The 26,276-nt window shown below is 42.2% G+C and overlaps 1 protein-coding gene across 1 annotated transcript in view; it reads right to left on the reverse strand.

Annotated features, from left to right (window-relative positions):
• The window catches only part of FAXC (failed axon connections homolog (Drosophila)), a 70,996-nt gene that overhangs the window by 36,306 nt on the left and 8,414 nt on the right, over positions 1-26,276 (reverse strand). Inside the window, exons 3-4 of the mRNA XM_008574515.1 lie at positions 19,884-20,080; positions 10,686-10,909 (exon numbers count right to left, since the gene is read on the reverse strand). Coding sequence (XP_008572737.1) covers positions 10,686-10,909; positions 19,884-20,080 — 421 coding nt within the window. The remainder of the gene's footprint in view (positions 1-10,685; positions 10,910-19,883; positions 20,081-26,276) is intronic.

A 26,276-nucleotide genomic window follows, 5' to 3' on the forward strand; every position in this document is an offset into this window, starting at 1 on the left:
TGCACTTTTAAATATTTGAAAAAAGCTAGTGTGTGCCCCTTATATCTTCATTTTTCCAGACCCTGTCAGCCCAGTATCCTCAATTTTCTCACATAAAATTTTTTTGTCACTAATCGCCTTCCCAACTACCCTCCTCTGGATACACCCTAGTCTGGCCATTTTTCTTTTAAAAGATGGATCCCAGAACTGAACACCCCCCCCACCCCCCTTGTTCAACAAACATTTGCTGGATGCCTAGTGTGTGCCAGGCACTTGTTCAGGCCCTGGAGAGAGAGGACAAATCCCCCAGGCCTGAGCAGAGTCCAGCTGAGGAGACAGTCAAACCAAACCATTATAAGAAGGTGTGGGGAGTGCCCTGAGAAAGCAAGCACCAGTAACTGGGAGCGTGGAACAGGTTTGCCTGGCACATTCCAGGAGAAAGGTCCGAGTTCCTTGAGGAAAGCACTGTTAAGCGGTGACACTATGCTCTGTTAATACAGGCTAGGTTTTTAATGGCTTCTTTGGCAGTCCATCACATTGTTGACATATCATCAAGACTAAAATAAACTAGAATCCGTAAGCCTTTTTTCACATGTCTCTCCCCATCCTGCCTTTGTACAATTTGGTTTTTGGACCTAAGTACAGAATTTGACATTTATCCCTGTTAGGTTTCCTGTTGTTAAGGTTGAAAGCTTTGGTTCTTGATTCTCCCATCCAATTTTCTTAGCTATCCTTCCACTTAGTGTCATTCGAAGGCCATTAAGCATGCCTTCAAGTTGTCAACAGGTCACTGAGAAAAGTACTGAACATGATAAAGTCAAGAGCAGAGTCCCCAAAGAGCCCTCTTCAGGTGATATTAATCCATTAAATGACACTATGAGGATACAGTTGCCAACCGGCCACAAATCCACATACTCCATGGGTTTTCAAACTTTTTTTCTTTGGTAGGGGAAGCCTTCTGTGAAACACAATGTAACAGATGCCCTAACACCACTGCACACTGCTCAGCCCTTCAGAGCATCCTCCGCAGCAGTGGTCATGTCTTCAGGTACCTCTGAGGCCAAAGTGGACTGATGAAATGGCATCACTCACTTTAGAGGGAAATGCAGATTACTTGCAAATGACCTACAAGTGGGCATTTAAGGATACACCTACATATATGTGTTCTTTCATGGTTAACCCTTCAGACCTACCCAGGTGAAAGAAAGGAAAGGTGACAAACAAGGCGGGGAGGAGAGAGGAGGAAAGGGGAAGAGAGGGGTGGGGAAGGAAAAACAGAGCAGCAAACGCCTAAGGTAACTCCAGTTTCCAGTTATTATCTCAAACAAAAATCAGAGACTCAGGCAAAAAAAAAAAAAAACCCTACTATTAGTAACTTTCAGTAGATTTCAGTATCAGTAGATTTCAATGTTTTAATATAACCTTCCAAGATAAATCTTTGTAATATTTTCTTAGGAAAAAAGCCTAAGAATTTTGAATTATTTAATAAATATGCAAAATCATATGACTTCTGAAACTGTGAAACTCAACTTCAAAAAGTATCTGCTAATTTTTACTCCTACCAGCAGAGTGCATCTGCCAATACTCTGTATTATTACAAAAAATTAAATAAAATTGTCAACTTGATTGACATAGTGGTGCCCCAGTTTTTAACTTGCATTTCTCTGATTACTAGAGGTTAAACATTTTTTCATCATTTATATTGTTCTTGTAAATTACCTTTTTATGTCTTTTGCCCAATTTTCCCCTTCAGGAATTACTTTTCATATTGATTTGTAGAGCTTTTCATATATTAAGTAATATTAATTCTTTGTCACATGTTGCAAACATTTTTCCAACTTACCATTTGATTTTTAACTGTACTTACGGTGATTTTTGACATACAGGAAGTTTGTTTTCTTTTTCTTATGTAATCAAGCAATTCAACTTTTCTTTCATAGTTTCTCCCTATGGTGCCACATTTAGAAAAACTTTCCCAAGCTCAAGATTCTATAAATCTCCCATATTTTATTCTGACAACTTTATGGTTTTATTTTTTACATTTAAAGGCTTAATCCATTTGGAATTTATTCAGGTGTATGACATGAAGTCAGCATTGTACTTATTGTGTTCCAGATGGTTAGCAAGCCATCCCGGTGTGATTTACTAAATTAATTGGTCTTTTCTCCACTGATAAAGGCTGACTTTAACATATTCGGCATCTCTACTCACGGGTCTGTCTCGTAGGAATCCCAAACCCAGCATATCCACACCTGAAATCCATGATCTCCCCTCTTCTCCAGTGCTCCCCAGCTCCGTGAGTGGCCACTTCATCCACTAAGTTTTCACGTCCAGAAGCTGGTCATTGCTTACTTCTGCCCTCCCTGTGACACACACCAAATCACTAAATTTGTCAATTCTGTCTTTAATATACAGCTCTAATCCATAACTTTTTACCCAACTCTACCACCACGGCTGGAGTCCAAATGCCATCTTACTTTCCTGGACAGCAACAGCCTTGACAGCCTCTTCCCTGGGCCTTTAACTCCACTCTTAGCCCCTCAGGCACATTAAATGTAAATCGGGTCATGCCACCTAGCTACCTGAAACCTCTGATGGTTTCCATTGCTCTTAGAAAAAAAGCCCAACATTATTCATGTGACATATAAGGCCTGTGCGATCTTAGCCCCTGCCTACCTCTACCTTGTGCCACGGTTCTGCTCTCACACAATTTCCAGACACACTGGCCACCCTGTCATTCCTTGAATGCTCCCCGCTGCTCTTCATCTTAGAGCCTTTACATACGACGTTCCTTCTCTAGTCCGTGCTGTTCTACTCGCTGTCCCACCCTGTTCCTCACACACACGCCCGCCCAACTCTGGCTTGTCTTTCAGAGCCCAGCTCAAATGTCACCTCCTCAAGGAAGCCACCTGGGGCCCCCGACCATGTTCATGTCCCCTGCACAAATGCCTTCATTTCACCTTGCGCTTCTCCATTGTGGCACTCCTCACAAGTGCTGTGATTTATAAAGGTTTACCAGCAATATCTCCCTCGGGTGCAGCTCTGGTAGCTCAGAGCTGTGCCCCACTTGTTCACCACCAACTCTTAAGCCCCCCGCAAAGAGCCCGGGGACTGTTCAATGCATGTTTGTTTGACTATACAGTCCTAAGTCAAAGGAATTACTCTTCTGTCTGAATTCTAATTATTACAAGTATACTCTGTGTCACCACCCAGGGTCTATCAAAGTACAATTAAAAGCAAAGAAATGTGTGTTTTTCCCGCCATCTTTCTGTGCACCCATAATAGTGCACATGAATGTCCTGGCTGATGCCCTCAAGAGCATCAACAATGCTGAAAAGAGGCAAATGCCAGGTTCTTATTGGGCCGTGCTCCAAAGTCATCGTCTGGTTTCCAACTGTCATGATGAAGCGTGGTTACACGGCGAATTTGAAATTATTGATGATCACGGAGCTGGGAAAATTGTAGTGAACCTCACAGGCAGGTTAAACAAGTGCAAAGTAAACAGCCCCAGATTTGACGTACAACTCAAAGATCTAGAAAAACGGCAGAATAATCTGCTCCCATCTGATCAGTTTCATTGTACTGACAACCTCAGCTGGCATCATGGACCACGAAAAAGCAAGACAAAAATGCACAGGAGGGAAAATCTTGGGATTCTTTTTCTAGGAATGTAATACATACATACAAATAAAATGCCTCAATGGAAGAAATAAGATAAAAACAAAGAAACATTAGATTTTGGTAGTTTGTGTTGCCTCACCATGATCAGATAAATGCAGAGCTTCTGTCAGATTGTCCCCAACACCCCCTATCCTGCAGCCTGCTACTCCATGCTGAGCCTTGGTCAATAGAGACCAAGAGAAGAAACTCAGGCCCACCACCTACCCCTCCACACACAAGGGGTTGCCACATCAATGTTCCTTAATAACTACTAGCTCTGGTCAACTTTATGAAAGCTGCTTTCCAAAAGCATCCAAATGCAATCTTACATTGTGAATGGGAGAAGTTTGAGAACCACAGACAGGAGCATAAAACCATACAAAAGGTTTGTCAAGCACCTAAGGCACACTCCTCAGGAAGCAACCCTCCTGCCTCTCTTCTACTGGCATGCCAGAGGGGTAAGCAGTCTGCAACATGGCAGCCTGCTTTTCTAAGATTCCAGACCTAGACTTCAAGGCATAATTGCACCTTTATTCTCTTTGCCTTTTCCCCAACACACATCTCTCTTTGAGTTCCCCTGACTCTGCCAAAGTCCACCTGCTTCCTGAACAGTACCAACACCTCCCTTCACAGTGAGGCGTCCCGATCTGGAGGTATGGAACCCCAAAGGCACTTCTGGTTAAGAGTGGGCTAGAGATTTTCTATTACTAATCATAAAAGCTTAACCATGTTGTTCTTCGAGAATATTTTAATCTTCTATAGATTCCTTAACTCTGAACTAAGTGATTACCCAAATATCTATATATTTGAAAAACAAAATTGTTTGATTTTTTTATTCAACAGCAAAATAGAATCATTCTGAAAAACTATACCACACTTTAATTACACACGCTCAGGAAGATGACACGAACACACGTAGCAAATGATTCGTTTTTACTGCCTCTAAAAGGAAGTACAATTTTGCAACCCTTTACTCTATTAAATAGTCAAGATCACATTGATATTTATTAAAATAACCAACAGATTTGTTCTTACAAATGTGCCAATCCGATCTCAACAAGGACTCTGAAAAATAAAGACTCTCCAAGCTATTTTCTGACTCAGCAAAACATTTCAAACTGGCCAAAAAAAGAAAAACACTGCATTCCATTAGTCAAGTGAAGTTTACTAGAAATCAGCTTGTTTTTCTCCTTTCCATTTACAAATTCCATTGATCCCTGGCTTTTTCAGGAGCAGCCCCTAAAAAGAGATCATTTCTCTTCGAGTATGTAGGCACTTCAGCCTAGAGGCTGGACACAAGCTGCCTAAGGAAGGTACAGCTTCAACTCTTAAAGCTCAGGAAGCCTAAATCAGTGATAATACTTCATGTTTAATTCTGTACTCAACTTCTAGGAGCAACCTAATAAAACATATACAAAAATTACTTTGGAGACCACATTTTAACTTGCCAGTTAAAAGTTCTGGCAACTTAAGAAAATGTTCTAAGGAAGTCATCCTGACCTAACAACAACTTCTCCACTTTAAAGCACAATTCATAAGGAACTTCAGGGTGGTATCAGGTCAGAAAATAGCAGGGGGGGGAGGGAGGGGGTTTTGGGGAGTGGTAGATTAGGTAAAGGACATAAAGAAAAATCACCATTTGTAATAATGAATATGCTAATAATAAACAAATAATTTAAAAAATATATATAGCAGGGGTCTTGAGTCCGACAGACTGAGGATTTGAGTCCTGTCTCCACATCTTACTAGTTGTGTGACTGTTGGCAAGTCACTCAACCTTTCCACGCTTGTTTCCTTATCCGTCAAGTGGGTGGTGTTACTCTCACTTTGCACTGAATTTCAATTTCTATTCTTACTTTAATCTCATATCTAGTGGCCAACTCTGGACCAACACTGGACATAACTGTACAATTCTTATTTTCATTCTGTCTTATTTTCTGTCCACTTCAAGATCATACCTGTAGACTCAGGATTAAGAACAGAACAGAAACATAAAAAGGCAGAAGGCAAAGTGGGGTTTTGTCTGATGAATCTTATATCAGCTTTCCTGGCACCAAGTGAGATACCAGGCACATAGAATCACATGATATAGAATATATAATAATAGAAGAAAATAGAAGAAATGGAATACATGTGTGTATGTGTGTGTGGTGTGTACAAATACATATATATATATATATATATATATACATGATTCAATATTATGATAAAAATATTGGAAAGATATACACCAAAATGGTAACTGTGATTAGCAAAAGGTTATAAGATTGTAGTGACCTATTTTCCTTCTTTGTGCTTTCCTGAACCTTCCCAAATTTCTACCATGAGCTAATAAATGTAAAAATCAGAAAAAAAAGGGTTTTGTTACAAAAACATTTTTCCCAGGAAACACTGTTCCTAATGAAGTGGTATGTAAAAGCTACATACAAAATCTGTAGCTTTTATTTAACTCTTCTTATAAAGTACTTAACATAAAGTATTTCATTTAGTCCTCATACTTTATGGTGTAGGTACTGTTCTGACCTCCTTTGGCAGATGAAATAACTCAAGTTATTTTTGTGAAATCACAGAGCTGGGAAGTGGTGAAGCCCAGAATATAAACCCACAGAATCCAACTCCAGGACTCCACACCAGCATGCTGGCCACTGGGCTTCCTGCCTCCCAAAAACCTAACCTTCTTGTTCCTAATTTTTATGTCTCCCATGCTCTTTATTGACTCCCACCTCTTTGGGGAGGGGTATGGAAATAGACAAAGATGTACTTCTGGCATGTGGTGAAAATCAGGTATTTACTACACGGGGTATCTCTGCTTCGAACACACAAACCTTCCCCAAGGAGGACATAAGAACACGTGGAGTAAACAGGGACTAGCACTGACTACTGTCAGACCCTCCCATCATCAGCCCTCACAGCGCCATGAACCTCCCCTTCCCGACACCGGGCACAGCTGCATTACACATTTGCTTGTCACTGATTGCTTACTACATGCCAAGCACTATTCTGAGCACTTCACATGTGTTACTTTTCTTCTCACCATTATTTTCCCATTTCACACAAGGAAACTGAGGCCCAGAGCAGATAAGAAACTTGCCCACCGTATTAGAGCTGGGGTTTCACTCTGGATCTAGAGTCGTCACTCTCAAATTAATGAATGAAAGGAGATATACCTCTCCATTTTCTAAAAAAACTTTCTATCTCTTATTAGGATTGTTTAATTTTATTTATGTTGGTCCTGAATATTTTTTACAAATCATACTTCTAATATTTTTAATTTTTATTGCTATCATGAATGGTACTTTTAAAATTATATTTTCTAACTGATTATTTGGGATACTCAAGAAAGTACAGACGTTTACATGTTAACTCTGTACCTTTTGGAAGCTTACCAAACTCTCCATTAACTGTAATAACTTCAGTTGATTCTCCATTATTTCAGCTACATAATCTCTTGATTTCTTTACATAACAATGTTGTCTCCTCCTTTCCAATATAAAGATATCTTTTTTCATGTTGTCCAACTGTACTGTCAAGCCCCTCCCAAAACTACATTAAACAATTGTGATAGCAGGCCCCTGTGTCTTGTATTTTATTTCATTGGTGATGCCCTTGGTGACTCAACATTAAGTATGACACTGGCTGTTGGCTTAATACCCTTTCATCATGTTAAGTAACTGATCTTTGAGTCCTATTTTAGTAAGAGTTCTTATCAGGAATGGATACATCGAATTTCAACATCAAATGCCTTCTTAGAATTAAGACAACTATGACTACTTTCCTCCCGGCTATTCATAATAAATATCCTTATTGTATTTTATATCATAAAACCACATTTTCTATTCGAATTCCACTTGGTTTGGCTGTGGGGGTTTTTTAATTCACCAAAATAAAAATCAATTTCACTTAACTAATTTTTTATTTAGTTTGGATTTCATTTTCTATTTTAGTTTGAAGTAAATCAAACTTTTAAAAACTACATCCATTGATATTCACTGCCTGTCTTCAGTCTCTCTTTACCACTTCCACCCCTGGCCCAACCCATCCCCCAGGATGCCAAAGGAGCCACTTTTCTAAATCGCAAATACAACTACTCTCTTATGCTCAGAAATCTGCAACACCACCATGCTTTCTGTATGGAAACATCCACATCTCTTAGTATGGTAATCATTGCCCTTTAGAATATGGCCCCAAATTAGCTTATAATCTTCACTGCAACCATGATTCCCAAATGCCACTCACTTGTGATTCCTTTTTTCATGATTTGCCTGGAAAGTCCTTCCTCACTTTCTTCATCAGGACAACTCAATTGCCACCTGCTCCATAGCCCTCCCCAGTCCTCCCTGCCATCTCACACCTGGTTCTGCTGTGTCCCCAAGAGCCCCAAGTATAGACTCTGTCATGGAACCTGCCACAGCCCTACTGTGTGCAGCTACTTGTTTGCAGCAGGGATCAGCCACCTTCCTCTATGAAAGGGCAGGTGGTCAATATTTTAGGCTTTCCCGGCCACATCTGCACATCTTTGCTGAATTTTTTTCTTTACATTTTAATAACATGAAAACCACTACGAGCTCACAGACCATACAAAAACAGGCCACCAGGGATTGGCAGTAATTTGCCCACTCCTGGTTCAGAGGTTCATCACCCCCACTGGACTACAGCTACCTGAGAGAGGGGACCATCTCTAACTCATCTTTGTATTCCCCGACTCCTGGCACACAGGTGTTCAAATCATTGAAGTCAACTGAACTGAAACATCAATAACTAATTTACCCTGTTGAGTCAAATACATCCCTGGACAATTTCTCCAAATCTTGAGCTTTTTCAATGAAGATTAATTTTAAATTTTGAGTCTCTTAGGCATTTGGGCATTAGAAGTAAGCCATATCCATGGGGATGGCAGGATGTGGGGAATGCTTTCTGCCTCATTTAGTAAGAAAAACTATGATGCTCAGCCAAAGAGCCTCTCCCTCCCCAAATACAGAAGAAGTGCTTCTCCTATCACAGAGTTCAAAACTAGACTGCTCCTGGGGCCTCCACACAGAATATAACTCCAGCTAACTCCAGCTTTCCAAGGAGCCCACTTACCTTCTCCTCACAAAGAAGCATCTAGACTTTGACGCTGTTTTGAATACTTGCCAGGTATCCTGTCTAGCTCTCAGCAGTTCATTCCCCTCCCTCTCCTGAAAACTGGGGGCAAAGCATTGTCTAAGTCATGAAACTCTAGAGAGTCATTGTCGCTTATTACTACTATTGTTCTCAACCTGCTCCCTGGTTCTGTCAACCAGAAACGTCCTACAAAGGTGATGATTAACCACCCCTCTCTGGTTAAGAAACCAACACTCTCAAACTGTTAAAGATGAGCAGCATTGATTGACATAATCTCTGTCATAACTCTGGGAACTCAACTTCTCCTACACTGGGGCTTCCAACAGCACGAGCTAGCGAGGAAGTGGGGCAAGCCAGGGACAGATACAGCCACTGCCAAGGAGGAAATGACACAGCTGCAGTCTAGTTTTGGAAGCCAGGAGTCCACTATTAAGTTTCCAAAGGAATGAGGCAAACTTGAAGCTAATTCCACTCATATGTGCATCAAGCGGGTCCACCTGGTCACAGTGGTCTAGACAGCATCAATTCTTCAAACCAGACAGGCTTTCGAAGAAGTCCAGAAAGCACCAAACCTCCCACAGAACATAACCCCCATAACAAAGTTAGCCAAGAGCTGGATCTGGAGCCAGAATTTGCCCCTGCAGGCTGGGGTTCAGGGGAGGCCTCCAGGTCTACAGGTGTCTGGAGTGTGGAGCAGGAAGAAGCCAGTCCAAGTGGGTCACTCTGCAAAGGAAATGTTATACCCAGCATAGCCTCTAGTGCCTAGAGTACCAGGTGGCTTTCAACAAAAAAAATTCCAAACCCCACTTCCTAGAGGAGGTGAGCTACCTAATATGCTCCAGAATGGGGGTCAGGGTGAATCTGGAAATTACTGCCACTGAGGGAGGGCCAGTGAAAACCCACCTTCTGAAGGCAAAACTCAGCAGTCCCCAAAGGACTAGCACTTACAACCTAGTCACGTAGAGGACTTGGCTCCCTGTACCTTCCTTGTCCCCCAGGAGAAGCCATTATTTCATACACAGAAGGTCCTGAATTCAAATCATCTGTTTATGAATCATCATTGTTATGAACCACATCAGCCAGGCCACCTGCAGCCAGCCAGGTGCGAGACTGCGTGATCCCACTCCCAGCCACCCCCAGTAGCCATGGACATGCACCACTCTGTGCTTCTCTTTGAGGGGTTTCCCAAGCCCAATTAAACCCATTGTGTGTAATTAATACAAAATCAGAGTTAAATGTGCTCGTAAGAAGAAGACCAAGACTGCAAACAGAAACGAAAGGGGTGGGAAAACGGCCAGTGTTGCACACGCACACAGAGTGGGTCGGAACCAGCGCTGTCAGCACGCCTTGCAGACTTAGCTCGATGTCAGCAGGTACACAGCCAGACCCTCTGAACATGTGTTCCTAAGCAGCCTTTTAACCCTGACCTGTTCATAAATAGAAGAGCGTCCTTGCTCAAAATCACCCTTTTTGGGCCGGCCCGTGGCTCACTCGGTAGAGTGCAGTGCTGGTAGCACCAAGGCCCCGGGTTCGGATCCCACATAGGGATGGCCGGTTCGCTCACTTGCTGAGCGTGGTGCTGACAACACCAAGTCAAGGGTTAAGATCCCCTTACCGGTCATCTTTTAAAAAAAAAAAAAAAAAAATCACCCTTTTCTCACATCACGTTCAGAAACGCCAGCATCACTTATAACCAGGTAGTGATACCAAATCATGCTCCTCACATGGGACCTTGCCAAACTAATGACAGTCACGCACCTGTGATTAAGAAAGACACATGCTACTGAAAACTATGGGATTTGGTTAAGCGGTGGGACTGCAACCTACACGCGGAAGCAAAGAAACCAACCAACATAAAACTTTAAATTAGTAAACCAGCAGTGCTTTACTAATCATGCAAAAATAAGAATACAAAATGTAGAATAGAAGGCATGGTACATTACCCAAAAGCCCCGCTAAAGACCGCATGTCCTTCTCCATCAGCATGTAAATCTCTTCCTCTGAGAAGCGGCCAATGCCGTGGCCGTGCATCTCGCGTTTCACAATTCCTTTCGTTATGTGGCACACGACCCACCTCAGCAGGTTACTGAAGGGACCACCACCACTAAGAGAGAGCATCTTCCGGGTCTCATTGAGATTGTCCACCCACTGGCAATAAGCTAACGTCCTGGAATTGCGTGGAAACAAGTTACTGCTGCGCATCAGACATAAACCAGCTCCACAGAGTCACTTTGGAATGAGTCGTTCAGAATTTAGTACACTCTAGAGGGCCTGAATAATCGCAGCTTCTACACAGAGCAAGCTGCGTGGCAGATACTACAACAGGCTCAGGTCGATGCCTACACTTAAGGGCCTGTGAGGGGAAATGGTAAAAAAAGCAGATAATGAAGCCATGTGTCACAATTCCACCAAAGCTCTCCTGGAACCCACCCTCAGAGCCCTCCCTGCTCCCCCTCCCCATGCCAGGCTTCTGCTTTCTCTAATGCAACCTGCAGAAAACAAGCAGGAACCCACTTTAAACATCTTTCAGTCAGGATAGTACCTATGGGGCACACAGCAGGAGGCGGTGGTGACTGGCGAGCTGGCACCGTTCTCTTTCCTGAGCAAAATGATGGGTCCACAGGTATGTGCTTTGTGTTAATTAATTAAGCTGCACGTTTCTGTTGTTACACTCTGTGTACGCATTTTGTGGTTTTTCGGTTTGTTTGTTTGTTTGTTTTAAACAGAAAGTTTTTTGCCTTTTTGACAAAGGATTAAGGAGTAGGTACATCTGTACATGTTTATTATGAATTATATCAATTTTAAATATTATGAAAATGATTCACTCTCTAGGAAATCAACTGTCTACCTCGAGTTGTTCTCAAGGACTTGAAAGTGAATACAAATATCAAAGGAACTTGGCTGAATCAGAATCATTTTTCCCATCTGGGCAGTGCTTGTGACAAACAACCTTATGGGTGCTCCTATATAATATGCACAGAGAGTTGGCTGCTATACTCAGGCCTTCACTAATTTTGTTCTCCAAACCTGCGCAATTGCAAGAATGCTTTTATGGCTAATAATGTTAGTAGATACAAATTAAAAGGGCTTCCCACTAAAGACTGGGGACAATGTAGCTGTGGGAGTACAGGCATGAAATATTTTAGTTTTTCCTCATAATGAACAATAAAAGATGCACTGGTGATCATCTCCATCCTAGTTCTGGTTGATGGAATAGTAAAAAAAAAAAAAAAAAAAACCAAAAGAGTAAAAATCAGAAGAGTAACAAGGAATGATAGTAAATTGTAGCTACAATGAAATGCTACTCGTATTTTTCACCTCAAGACAAAAAACAAAGGCAAAAAAAGGCCCTGAAATTTTGATTGTTGTATGTAGTTCTGTTACTTTAGGGTCCTCCCCTCTAAAAAACAAAAATAAGAAAGAAACAGATTTCTCTAAAGTTTTTGAAACAGTCCTGATTTTTACTGAAAAGTCCTACAACCAGTTTCAACACACTCTCTGTACTGCAACCATAACTCTTCTTTATTACCTTTTTAAAAGAATGCCCACAAATCTTGTTAGAAAGTTTTGTGTACCTCTTTTTTGTAAATATCTCAAAATAAAGTATCGAGGAGTCAAGAGATGAATTTTGCTGAAAATAGGAAAAAGTACATCACAATGGTGACTAATTAATGCATACAGTCAGAGCATTCAATGAATCTTTTGATATAAACTATCTCACATTTATTCTAGTGATTCTATATAAACATGGAAACTAAATGCTTTGCTACTTGCTCTTCTTTTTACACCTGTAGTAATTAAGGCAGCAATTTTCACGTCCCATTAGTATAATTCAGCACTTTGATTCTAATTATAGTAGATCTAAATTCACATCAGAAAGGTTACACAACCTTTGATTATTTTGGAAGTCAACGTCTGAGGATAAAACCAAATTATCCTGAGTTGAGCAGGACCAAGTAATAATAGCATCCAGTAAGCATCTAAAGCGCAAAAGTGAGAAATGCGTGGCTATAAGCTGGCAGGTTGATATGAAGAGAGAAAAAAAATCTTTGTAGAGAAACGACACAGCTTTTATCATAAGCAAACTGAAGGATGAGTGGCTCACTAGGCAGAGCAGAGGGAGAAGGATGAGCGCGAAGAGCCCTGGCTGCATGAAGAACTGCCAGAACCTCAGCAGTGTGGGTGGGGCAAGGACACAGCGAGCAAGCTGGCAAGAGAGGAGGCTGGACAGGTGGGCGACAATGGATCAGAACAGGCCTGATGCAAAGGCAGCCGAACTCTCTTCCCCAAGCAAAGCTTAACCACAGGAAGGTTTAAGCAGACTAGAAACATAATCAGACTTGGGGCAATGTAAAGGAAGGTCTGAAAAGTGCAGAAACTGCTGGTAGGAAGGCTGGTTACAAAACTATGGCAAGACCAGGCAGGAAACAATGCCCCGACTACGGCAATGGCAGAGCAGATGCTGTGTAGGGAACGCACAGGAGAAACACTGGGGCAGAAGAAAAAGAGTCTACGGACCAGCGGGTGGAAAGGATTATGTACAAGGAGAAATTAGGTATTTTCTCCTAGGCTGATGGTTTGAGTGGATGATAACACCATTAACCATTACTGAATTACACAAGGTGAAACAGATTTGGACAATTAAGGATGAGTTAACCTGTCACATTTACAGGTCCCTTGGAACCACCGAGTGAAGATGTCTAGAGATAAATTTAGACTCAAGACAGAGAACTGGTGGGCAGGGGCAGGCTGGTGAGAGTTTTAAAGTTGTCAGAGGAGCTGAGGTCATCTGAGGGAGTTTCTAGGGTGAGGAGACCACGCTAACACAGCCATCTAGGAGAGAAGTAGGGACATCCCGCTCCCTGAGATGGAGAGAAGGAGGCTGTTGCAAGGGGGGTTCAGATATCCAGCCTGGTGACTTCAATTTCCTCTGTAGAGCAGGAAATAAGGGCATGTGCAGGAGATGAAGAAGTAGCAATTGGTAGAGAGTTTTAGGAGCAGCAGGTAGGGGTGTGAGAGGCAGTTGTTCTAGACTATGCAGCTGGGCAGGGAGGAGACCCCATCAGTGCACCGGCGTAAGTTTCTGTGCCTGCAGTAGCAAGTCGAGCCTCGGGCATAGAAGAAGGAACACCGGGCTCTTCTAGAATTGTGCAGCCAGAAGTAACCTCACAAATTGTCTGGTCTTCCCTCTCCTCCTTCCTGCCCTGCTGTTGATTTCTCTTCTCTTTTCTGCTCCCTGTGCCCAATATTATAAACCAGGGTCAGGGAAGAGAAACAAATGAGGGCCAGGCTTGAAGGGTCCAGTCCAGTGACATGTGTATAACCTTTAAATGCCAAAACTAAGTGGCTCATAAATTCCTAAGCCAATTACTACAGGCAGAAGACATCGCATCATACAGGCTTCCATATCTTTACAACCAAGAATCCACCTCCTGTCACAACCAAGATTCCTCAGTGGGGGCTTCCGCTCCCACCACTCTACCAAAATCACTCTTGTCCAAGTCACCTGTCACCTCCTTGCTGCACCGGCCACATAAACTGTCTTTCTGTACTTAGCTCTCCTCATCTTTCTGCCGCCCCTGACACTATTGGCTTCTTTCCTGGAACTCTCCCTCAGCTTATGCCTCTACTGCTTTTCCTCCCACCCCTTACATGTTCCCAAGATTTCGATTTCCATTCCTCCTATCTTCTCACTCCACACTATGGGTGATTTAATTCACACCCATGATTTCAAACTGATGACTCCCAAATCCATATCCAGCCCAGACCTCTGTCCTGAGATCCACAGATCCCATGTGGAGGATCCCCAGGAGCTGCAAACCAACATTTCCAAAACTGGACTCATCCTCATTGCTCCCTTAAACCTGCTTCTCCTCATCCAAGCCCGAATCCCAGGAGTTTTTCTTCACTGCCCCTCTCCCTCACTCCTGCCAGCCAGTCACCCTGTGAATGTGCCCTTTTCTCCAACTCCATTAACACTGTAGTTCAGCCCTTCACCGTTACTCAACTATGAGGACAATGGCCTCCTAGCAGGGCTCCTGACATCCCCTCAAGATCCTTCAGAAACCCATTTTCCCCAAGGAAGCTAAAATACAAATCGAACCATGCCACACTGCTTCTCAGGGTCATCATTAACCCCTGCAGCTCCTCAGCACAGTGCACCAGCCCCTCTCCACACGGTCTCACCTTCTCCAGCCCATCTGCCAGCACTGCCTCCCATGCACCCCATGCACCAGCATACAGAACTACATGCACCACTCTGCTATAGACCGGATGTTCACGTCCTCCCAAAATTCATATTTTGAAACCTAATCCCCAGTGTGATGGTATTAGGAGGTGGGGTGTTTGGGAGGTGAGCTCTCATGAATAGGATTAGCACCCTTAGAAAAGAGACCCAGCTAGCTCCTTCACCCCTTCCACCGTGGGAGGATGCAGCGAGAAGACGGCTGTCTATGAACCAGGAAGAGAGCCCTCACCAGTCACCCAGTCTGCTGGTGCTTATCTTGGACTTCCAGCCTCCAGAACTGTGAGAAATAAACTTCCATTCTTTATGAGCCACCCAGTCTGTGCTATTTTGCTATGGCAGCCCAAACAGACTGAGATACTCTTCAAATGCCTCTTTCTTGCCTCTAAATTTTTGCAGGTGCTTCTTCTTCTGCAGGTACCTTCCCCTACCACCAGCCCCTTCACCTGCCAGTCCGATTGTTCCTAGACTCTGTTGTGACAACATCTCCTCTGGGAAGCCTTCCCTCATCCCTGAGGCAGGTGCTGGCTGCCTTTCGTCAGTTCCTCAAAGTCTCCCCCAACACTGACCATTATGAAGGCTTGATGTCTCTCTCCAGCCTATGCACAGGGACACGGTGCCTGGCCACTAATCGTCATTCATTAAGCTTGCTGAAAGAATGAATTATTGATTGAATTAAAAAAAGGCTTTGCTTTTGAGCCAGCTACTGCTTAGTAGTGTTTCTAAGGGATGACACATACTTAAATAGAAAAATAGAGAGAGAGAGAGACGTGCCTGTGGGGGAAGGAGGGGCTGCCACTTTCTCTTCTGGGATCCACGCCTCTTCACCCTCCACTGGGAAGAGTCCCACTGCCCAAGGAATCATGAATTATTAATTGGAGAGGATGGGAGGACCAATTTGGAAAGGAGACTAGGCTAAGCAATTAAAGTAATTTACCATTTAAATCTATTTCAGGAAGTTGAGAGACTTGTTTTCCATATCACAACTGATTTATCTGATCTCCTGCAAAAATGGGGTCAAAGAGGTTTTTTTAAAAGATTATCTTAGTCAGAACAGAAGAATAAAACCTGCTGAAACATTTTTAAAGGAGATCGGAAAAGGCAAAGAAAAGCCAGCCCCTGATGTTTCAATGAAGTTCTCTCTCATTATAACCTAACATGACACCTGGCCCCCAGGAGAAATGAATACTAATATGGGGAAAACTGCAAACCCTGGCAAACTAGTGTCTGATGACTGTCAGCATATGGACTTCCATATCAGGACGATGCCTTTCTCTGTGTCGCGCTACATCCTTGCTGTCTTTTGCTTGTACCCTGAAAGTTCACTTGAGGGTGCAGGAGCATATAACATGCTTCTGTAATTTCACTAAATTTCACAAGCATTAGATCAACCCCTCCAAAGAGGAGCCCTCACTATATCTAAAACTTGGGAGAGAAAAGGACAAAGGGAACACATCAATCGAGTTGCAATCAGGGAGAGTTTCCCAGCTTTTAGAAAAGATCTTGAGTAAGTTACTCTAGGAAAGTATCCCATTTCTCACATTCACTGAAACTACACTAAAAGCCAAACTCGAAATTTTAAAATTATGGCCGACCTAAAAGCAAATTTGAATATACTGTTGTAATGACTATATTTCAGTGGGTGAAAATGTTAGAGGACTAGATGGTCTGACAACCCCTTACGCTTCCCTATGGAGTTGGAAGACTCGATAAGACATTCACTGATGTCCACAAGAGGGCAGAATGTCACAGTGAAGAAGCTATAGTGTCTGTTATCAAAAATCAATTTCACTCCAGCAATTTCACCCGGTGTCTCTCAGACTTCCCTTTATGCCAGTTTCCCTGCATTGGATCTAACTTAAGCACTCAGTAAAACAAAGGGGATGAGAAAAAACTGTCTTCTTCATCTTCAATAATAGCTTTTAGAATGTGAGTGGGACGTAACTGTATAGATTTCAAGTGGAAGAAAAGCCTCTTCATAGCTGAGTAGGCTTATTTGAACAGAACTAAAACACAGCTTCAGAATTAAGTGATGTTACCCAATAAGAAGAACTTTCCATTACCTTTGCTTTTCAGAAAATCATACTGGAAGTGGAGTATTTTTAAGGTTTCAGGCTCAAATAAACATCTGAAAGCTTCAGATAATCTAATTGAGTCAAACACGGTAGGTTTATGTAATTTCCTCTTCCACCTCTATAAGTACAGACACAATCTAGGAGCTCATGGACTGTTAGAATTTAACAAGATCTAAAGGAAAGCTCACACTTGTAATATCTTCCTACATACTGTGGTCAGATCCTTATGCCGGTTCCCACAGGCGCACATTTTGTGTGTGGCCTGTGGGACCAGAAGAGGGAAAGGAGGATGGGAGCCTGGGGGAAGAGTGTTAGAAGATTCTCTGCCGAGGCATTTTCTTCCCATGGAGGAGAGGACGGTCTTTTCTCCATTGCGATTTAGAGCTCTTGAGATAGTCTCTTCAGGGTCTCCTCTAAAGCAAGAGGTTGGTTAAGGGCTTAGGAACCTTAAGACACAGAAAGATTTGTTTTTCCTTCTGCTACTAGGGTCTAAAGGGAACTGGGGGAATTAGGAGTGTTATTTTGAAAGTTCACTGGGTATCTGCATCTCAATCAAGACCTTTCCTCCCACCTTCACTATTTCTTCCTCAAATTAACCCTTGAGTAGACACAAGTAAGAAATAACAGCTAGACCAAACAAGTATTTTTCTAATTTACAAAAAATGAATTAGAGAAATACCATTACTCTTAGAAGAGCCTACATATGATGCAACCAAATCCCCAAACACTTGGGAGTTTATGGTCCATAAAATTAAAATTCTTCCCTATCAGGAACCACCTCCCAATACTTCCTCCCACTCCTCACCAACAACGTCCCTCCCCACGTTCACTCCCCCCAACCCCCCATCAAGTATTAGTTCTGGGCTGGTGAAGGGAGAGATGGGGAGGACAGGGCATGGGATGAACTTCTACCAGGAAGTAAAGCTCTATAAAAGGACCTGCACGCACAAGGCAAGAAGCAGTGATGGGTGGTAGTTGGAAATTTTGCTGGATCAAAAACTTTCTAACAGGAATATATATATTCCAGAGCTCTATAAAAATCAAAGAGCTGTAGCCAGAGTACCAACTGAAACGTATGGCTTTCTGCTTCTCCAGCAGCTGACAACGTGATAGCTCCCCACATCAATGAGCTCATCAATCAAAGGAGGTGGCGCTTTGGAGGGAGGGCAGCATCAAGGGAAAGCAGGAGGGTTGGGGTGGCCCCGTGTGGGTCCTTAACTTCTCTCTATCGCTGCAAAGCTGGGACTGGAGCCTGGCAAGCAAGTGAAATGGGCTCTGTCCCACCAGGCTCTTCCCAAAAGCTAAGCACACCATACGCAGTCAGGCATTTTGGTCCCCACTGTGGCTCCTGCACTTTGAGAGGGGAGCCTCAGCAATCTCCATTAGTATAATAAGGAAAAGCCCCAGGTTCATTGGGAAACACTGGGTCTGATGACATCCACACGGATCTGTACCCCTGTCTCCACCCTCTCCCTGGTCCCCTCCTTCCTCCTCTCTCCTTCATTTCCGTACTGAGTGGGGTGCAGAGGTGGTACGTGGGTCAGCCCTGAAATAAACTGGGCAAGAACCAAAAGTAGAAAGAGGAAAAGAAAAATAAAGGGTCACTTAAAACCCAAAAGATAGAAACAGCAAGTTTTCCACTTAGAAAGACAGCAGAATGGATGAAATAGGTAGATGATGAGGAAGAACCTTCTACAGTCAACCCCATACCGAGGGCGGCGGGGGGGGGGGGTGTTAGTAAAAGCTACTGGGCCAGCATCTGACCCAGGAGTAATAATAATGCTCCCAAAACGGGCTTAGCAATTCTTAATTAAATCTTTAAAAGAAGATAAAGTTTGCAGGAATCAGGAAGAAACTTGCTCTCATTTATTGGGATGTAGAGAAAGGTGCAGAAATTCTAGAAAATGGATGAAAGAAAAAGAAAATGACCATGTGTCTAATTTGTAAATGACTTGTGTAAAAGATTTGTGTTTGCATTTGTAAAGCAAGTAGAACCATAGCTGCTTAACTCACAACATGCCACGACCAGCTCAGGCCATAGCAAGCAGAACAAGGGGCAACGTCAACACATCTTGTGCGATGCTGCCGATGTGGGGGATAGAAACTAGGAGAGAGGTGATCAGAGCAGAGACACTCTAGAAAGCAGTAGCATGCTTTATTTCCAAAACACAGAAGGTCTCATTATCTAAGGAAAACTGACAGTAATCTCACAAAGGTTGCATAATTTATTTCACCTAGGAATTGTCTTGACTTGGCCTTCCCTTCCCCCCCTGGGTAGATGACATAATATTACTTTAATTCAGCAGTTTGTGCTGGTAAAGGGCCCTGAGCCCAATCCATTGAAATATCTCCCTCCTCTCAGTGAGTCCCAGTCTAAATCAAGGGTCAGCAAGCTACAGCCCACAGCTATGAAGGTTTTACATTTTTAAATGGTTGAAGAAACCAAAAGAAGAATATGTTTATTAAATGAAATTCAAGTTTCAGTGTCCATAATAAAGTTTCACTGGAATACAGTCAGGCTTATTTACTGGCATATTGTCTAGGGTGATAAAACAGCAAAGTCGAGTAGTTGTGACCCAGACGTATGCACCACAAAGCCTAAAATATTTACTGCCTAGTCCTCTACAGAAAAAGTGTGTCAACCCCTTTTAGAGATACCCCAAAACTTAACCAGTCATAACTTTGACCCCTAAGTCCATCAGACTTCTCATCCCAAACTGTTCATGTAGAAAATTTTTGAAAAGGTGAGAGGTATATCTGAAAAGCAAGACAGAAGCTAGGTCTTAACTCCTAAAGGATGGGATGTGCCAGAGGGGACTCACCAGTAAAAGTGCTCCTCCACCATCTTGGTGACCGCTCTGGAGACGGCTCTTTCATGAGGGCCAAGGTGCTTGTTTAAGTTCACTCCAAGTTTCTCTTCCAGAAAGTCAATTATGAATTCAGTACCAGAAACTTTTTCATGATTATATTCAATCCAAGGCATTTTCCCTTGAGCAGATAGTTTTCCACCAAAATAGTTCTAAGCAGAGTACATTTTTAGAAAGAGAAAAGCAATGTTGTATTTAAATTTCACTGTACAAACAGTCCAAACCCATGTTTCACAGTGACTACTATTAAAGCAAATGCACTCAGTACATAAACTCTTTAAAATAAATGGTTACTCTAGAAAAAAACTTTTTACCTTAACTTGAAGATATCACTTTAGTCCCATAGATTCTATCACGGACTTTGGCTTATTAAAAAAAAGAAAAGACCCAGGGGCAGGAAGCAGGCCAGGGGGTTGGGGGACAGTTGGAATGGTTGAAATGATCCTGGTAATAATCAGTCTAGTTATAATGTATGAACAATCCAAACATGCAAAAAATGAAAATAAACCATGAGGAAGCTTGTATTGACAAAGGTACTGACCAAAGATCTCATTTGAAATCTAGTATCTTACACTTAAATAATGCTTAATACCACTGCATTGCAAACAAATGGGACCCAAAATTATAACACTCAGGTATAGCAAAGTGTGTGCAACAGACTCAGCTACAGTGTCTCTTAAAAATGTAGGTTCCTTGGGCCGGCCTGTGGCTCACTCGGGAGAGTGCGGTGCTGATAACACCAAGGCCACAGGTTCGGATCCCATATAGGGATGGCCGGTTGCTCACTGGGTGGGCGTGGTGCTGACCTGGTAATAATCAGTCTAGTTATAATGTATGAACAATCCAAACATGCAAAAAATGAAAATAAACCATGAGGAAGCTTGTATTGACAAAGGTACTGACCAAAGATCTCATTTGAAATCTAGTATCTTACACTTAAATAATGCTTAATACCACTGCATTGCAAACAAATGGGACCCAAAATTATAACACTCAGGTATAGCAAAGTGTGTGCAACAGACTCAGCTACAGTGTCTCTTAAAAATGTAGGTTCCTTGGGCCGGCCTGTGGCTCACTCGGGAGAGTGCGGTGCTGATAACACCAAGGCCACAGGTTCGGATCCCATATAGGGATGGCCGGTTTGCTCACTGGGTGAGCATGGTGTTGACAACACCAAGTCAAGGGTTAAGATCCCCTTACCGGTCATCTTTTTAAAAAAAAAAAAAAAATGTAGGTTCCTGGGCCCCAGCCTAGTCCTCTGGATCAGAATACTGGGAATGGTGCCCAGAAATCTGTTTTTGGCAAGCTCCCCTTTAATGTGTATATGTGCTAGAAGCTTGCAGTGTCTCAGAGGACCTTGACCCCAGAATAGGGTGAGGGGTGGCACAGTAACACACTTTACGAACACTGAAATTACAGAGTGACATCTGCTCCCCACTGTATAGAAAGTCAAGATCTTAACCACATTAATGGTAGGGATTCTGTGGTAATAACTCCATGTACGAGGGTACTTCACAAAGTTCATGGAAAAATAGAAGTAAAAGATAATACAAATCTTTTTGTGAACTTTTTAAAAGTACCCTCATATTTAATCACTTTTCTCAGTAAATCTAGATCATTTAGACCCCAAAGCTGATTGTTAAAATGGAATCAACTTTTTTGTGTTCTACACAGCCTAAATTAATCAGATTATTAAAAACTCTTCCTCATATTTCATAAAAGTAGATAGTTCAGACACTGTTGGATAGGTAGCAAGTGTTGGCTACTGTGGAGAAACTGGTGCTCTCTCAAACTCTTCTAGTGGGAATGTAAAATAGTGCAACCACTTTGAAACCATTTTGGTGATTTCTTAAAACGTTAAATATACACCTGCCTCAAAACCAACCTTAAGTATTCACTCCTAAGTAATTACCCAAGAAAAAAGAAAGCAAATATCCATACAAAGACTTGTAAACAAATGTTCATAGAAGACTTATTTGCAATTATCAAAAACAGAAAAAAAAAAAATTCCCAAGAGGTAAATGAATGAACAAATTGATATAGCCTTACAATGAAATACTACTCAGTATAAAAAAAGAATAAACTATTGATACACACAACATGGACAGATCTCAAAATAATTTTGCTGAGTGAAATTGGCCAGATAAAAAAGATTCCATTTACATAAAACTCTAGAAAATGCAAACTAATCTATAGTGACAGAAAGCTAATCAGTGGTTGCTGGGGATGACATGGGACAAGAAGAAGCAACAAGAAGAGATTACAAAGGGGCACAGGATATCTTGGGGGACAATGGGTACATTCACTATCTTGATTGTGGTGATGGCTTTATGAGTATTTACCTATGTCAAAATTCATCAAATTATATACTTGACATATGTGCAATTTATTGTAGGTCAATTATACCCCAATAATGTTGTTTTTTAAAACAAGAAGATTGCAGTAAATCAAATATTAAACATATCACTCCTGTATATCTTTAAATTGCTTCCCTAGAGTAGAGGTCAGCACACTTTTTCTATAAAGGGCCAGACAGCAAATACCTAAGGCAGGCTGTGCTGTCTCTGTTGCAACAGCTCAACTTTGCAATTATAGCAAGAGCAACCACGGACAACACATATACAAATGAGCACGGCTGCTCCAATAACAAGTTGTTTAGACACTGAATTCTGAATTTCATATAATACCAAATATTGTTCTCCTTTTAACTTTTTTTTCCAACTATTTAAAAGTATAAAAATTCTTCTTCCTCACAGGCCTGATCTGGCCCAGAGTTTGCCAACACCTGCTCTGCAGGCATCCATTTACCCTCCTAACCTCCTAGAGAAACAAAATTAAAATGAAGAAACCATTTTGACAAAGCCCTGAAAAAGAAGATACCTCTTTGCAAAGGGGTATTATAACAGAAAACCTTGTGAGGACTCCATTCTAAGAGACCCCTGGTCAAATCTCCCTACGAAACTCCAAAATTTGCAAAGATGAAAAAATTACTATTTCTTGGGGGAAACTATTGAGATTAGCAAAGGTGACTACTGTTCAAGTTGTTCTTGCCTAAATCACACTAAGATTTGTGCGAACCTTTCCCAAAAGCCAAACAGTACATCTTACCACAAGGGATAGAAACGGAATCTCGCAAACTTTCTAAGACAAGTCTCTCTGTGTCTAGGAATTACACTTCTTGCAGATTGTGTGTGGTATGTGCTAAAGCATGTCCAACCACCAAATTGGCCTCAAGTGAATAAAAGGGTCTGACAGGATATCATGGCTCTGAAGGCAGTCACTCATTTGTGCCCACAGGACTCAGCTTGGACTATGCTTTAGGGTCCTTGGCTTCTCAGACTTGTGAAGTATTATCACCTTTTTTGGAAGGCTAAAAAACAGAGCAGGTACAGCTATATATTGCTTACTGCTGTCTTTGGCAGAGAATAACAGTGAATTTGCTCTCTGTCTCATGGTGTCTTGATACTTTATCTCATTGCTTATTCTAAAAATGATAGTGGGCCTAGGCTGGAAAAGGGTAATACTTTAACTATCAGGGCTGCTACTGGGGCTGCTGTTAGCCACATCGCCTTTATGCAGTTTAGAAAATGAAGCCTGCTCTGGGTGGATGCAGTCCATGCCAAGGTTCACAAGTAGAAATGAGTCGAGATTCCACCCTTACTCCTTGGCAGCCATCATGTATGGCTGAGCAATGAGCAACCTGCACAACCCCACATAGTAGCCCTAGACATTATCCCTGAAGTTAACCAGGAGAAATGTCACATACCTCTAAAAGTTGCTAGTACATCTGACATTCTTGTAGTTTGCACAGTAAAGGTATAAATTCACCACATAACATAGCCCCTGTTGCAGATTTCTCTTGATACCACCCATATCCTCCTAATACATCCCCTTATGAACCCTTGTTATTCTCAGAGGCCATCCATCCTCCACACTGCCTCCTATCCCATTTAGGTTAAAAAATCAAAAAGCTTCAAATGTAAACTCGTGATCTTAGAAGCATGGTATTTTAATCTTTTAAAAACAGTACAAGGAAAAGAACGGGCAGAGGTGAAGCTCCCTGGATCTTTGACAAAACACCTCTCTACTGACCATTCTAGGAAATGAGCTCCCCAGCACTCTGCAGGCACCGCTGCATCAACACAAACCCTCCCTGACAGCACACAGTGATCAGGGCACTCCCAGCAGGCACAGAGCATCCCTTTCTAAATCACAGAACCATTTTTCTTTTACCTAGGATCTGTCTCCCCTGAACACCCCCTCCATTTATTTTCCACCGAGACCTCACAGAAGAAAAAACACCACTACACGATTCCTATTTTTGAAATATACTTCATAAAAAAATAATCATTTTGGAAGGGGTAAGCACACCCCTCTAAAAGACCTCTGCAGGAGCTTCAGGCTTCACAGTGAGGTGTGTGCCCTGCTTTGTCAGTTATACTAACTAAAAGCAGCTGCTATGAAACATGAACAAAGGCTGTGGGTAAAGTCAGGTCTGTAGCAATCAGCGCTTGATGGCTTGAAGGAAAGAAAGGAAAGGACAGAACAGTCTGACAGCTGCCACAGTCACTGCAAACAGCCAGATTACTTCATCAAGGACAGAGGAGTGCAAAAGATCTTAAAAGCAACCAAAGACAGTAGCACACAAAGTTCAGGTTTTGGATCCTAATTGCCCCATAGTTGTCATGGTTAAGTGAGGCAATCTGGTCAAGAGTGATGACGGAATAGAGACAGGTGGCTGCCCGGTAGCAATCTCTTCAATTTGAGTCCCTCAATGACACACATCTTCCAAGAGCTGACTGCCAACACCAAGCTGAACAGTGATCTTTCAAACTGATCCAATGCATTTAGATGATTCAAGCCTTATCTCTTTTTATTGCTATTTTCTCCTCCATTGCTGGCTTAGCAAGTCCTGCATAATCTTCTCCCTGCTTTGCTCTCCTGATTTGGCCCTTGTATTCCAGTTCCTAGTTATAAAGACTACCGTTCTGTTCCCCAAACATTCCATGCCTTCCCTGATCCCCCGCCTGATGTTCAGATTGGGTGTCACTCCACTATCCTCCCAGAGGACCTCCATCACAGCGCTTACCAAGCTAAAAGTCTGTCAGTTACCTTGTCCCAGCACTGCCTTCGGAGGATAATGGCTGGCCCCACTCCCTCTTCTGTAAAGAAACTAACTTAGAAAGCATAGGCTATGAGGAGTCAGGAGCTGGAGGGGCAATATCATTATTGGGGCAACCAAAAGCTTGGCTGGGTGAAAAGCCCACCCCAACCTCCCAGCTGGTCTGTTACAACCTAAGGAGAGCACTTCCTCCCAACGTTGCTGTGAGAGCCTAAAGGTAAACCCCTGACCAGCTGGAGCCATTTGGAGGAGTGGCAGCAAACTGAAAGAACCACAGTGGTTTAAGGATGCCTAGGGCTCACCTCCTTTCTGCTTCTTAGATTCCCTCAGAGGCACACAACCTGTGGCCTGAGCTTTAGCCCTTCCCAGGCAGGGAAGTTGGCATTCCTGGTAGAAGGAGCCCTGATACTAAAACAACTAGACATCTGAGAAGTATAACTACTATGAGAAGACAATGCACTGAACATACATGACACAAAGCAGAATAACTTGGGCAGAGCAAAAAATTTTAATTAGCATAATAAATATCCTGCAAGGCATAAAAAAGAGATTAGTAATAAAAACTAAGCAGAAAAACTAAGAAGAAAAATACAAAAGTTGAAAAAAAGAACACAATGGATGAGGTAAATAGCACAATGGACACAAGAAGAGAACAGAGCAGTGCAATGGAAGCTCAGTGAGAGGAATGCTCCCAGAAAGAAGCAGAAAAGAATTAAAGGTTAAAGTGCAGAGATACAGAAAACAAAAGGAGAGGAAGCGGAGGTTCCAGTATCCAGACAATAGGGAACAGGAAAGAAGAGGGGGAAAACAAACAGAAAAGAAAATATTTCAAGAAAATTGATAATCAATTCCCCAGAATTAAAAAGAGATGAAAAACCTCAGATTAGAAGTGTTTATAAAGGACCACACAGGATACATAAAGACCCCCCCAAGGCACATTATAGTGAAACTTAAGAATATTAAGATTAATGCAAATTCTGAAAGAATTTAGAGAGAAAGAAAAAGAGGAATGAGATTAATGTCAAATTTTTCAATAGCAACACCAGTACAGAAAGAACAATGGAGTAATATTTTTAAAGCATTGATGGAAAAGAACTTTGAACATAGACTTATTGAACATGAGAGTATAATAAAGACAATCTTGGGCATGCAAAGCCACTGAAGATTTGCCACATGAAGGCTCACTCAGAAAATACTCATCAAGGAAGTACTCAAAAAGACAAATC

This window comes from Galeopterus variegatus, unplaced genomic scaffold (assembly GCF_000696425.1).
Source record: "Galeopterus variegatus unplaced genomic scaffold, G_variegatus-3.0.2 Scaffold1057, whole genome shotgun sequence".
In the NCBI taxonomy this organism is placed as follows: domain Eukaryota; kingdom Metazoa; phylum Chordata; class Mammalia; order Dermoptera; family Cynocephalidae; genus Galeopterus; species Galeopterus variegatus.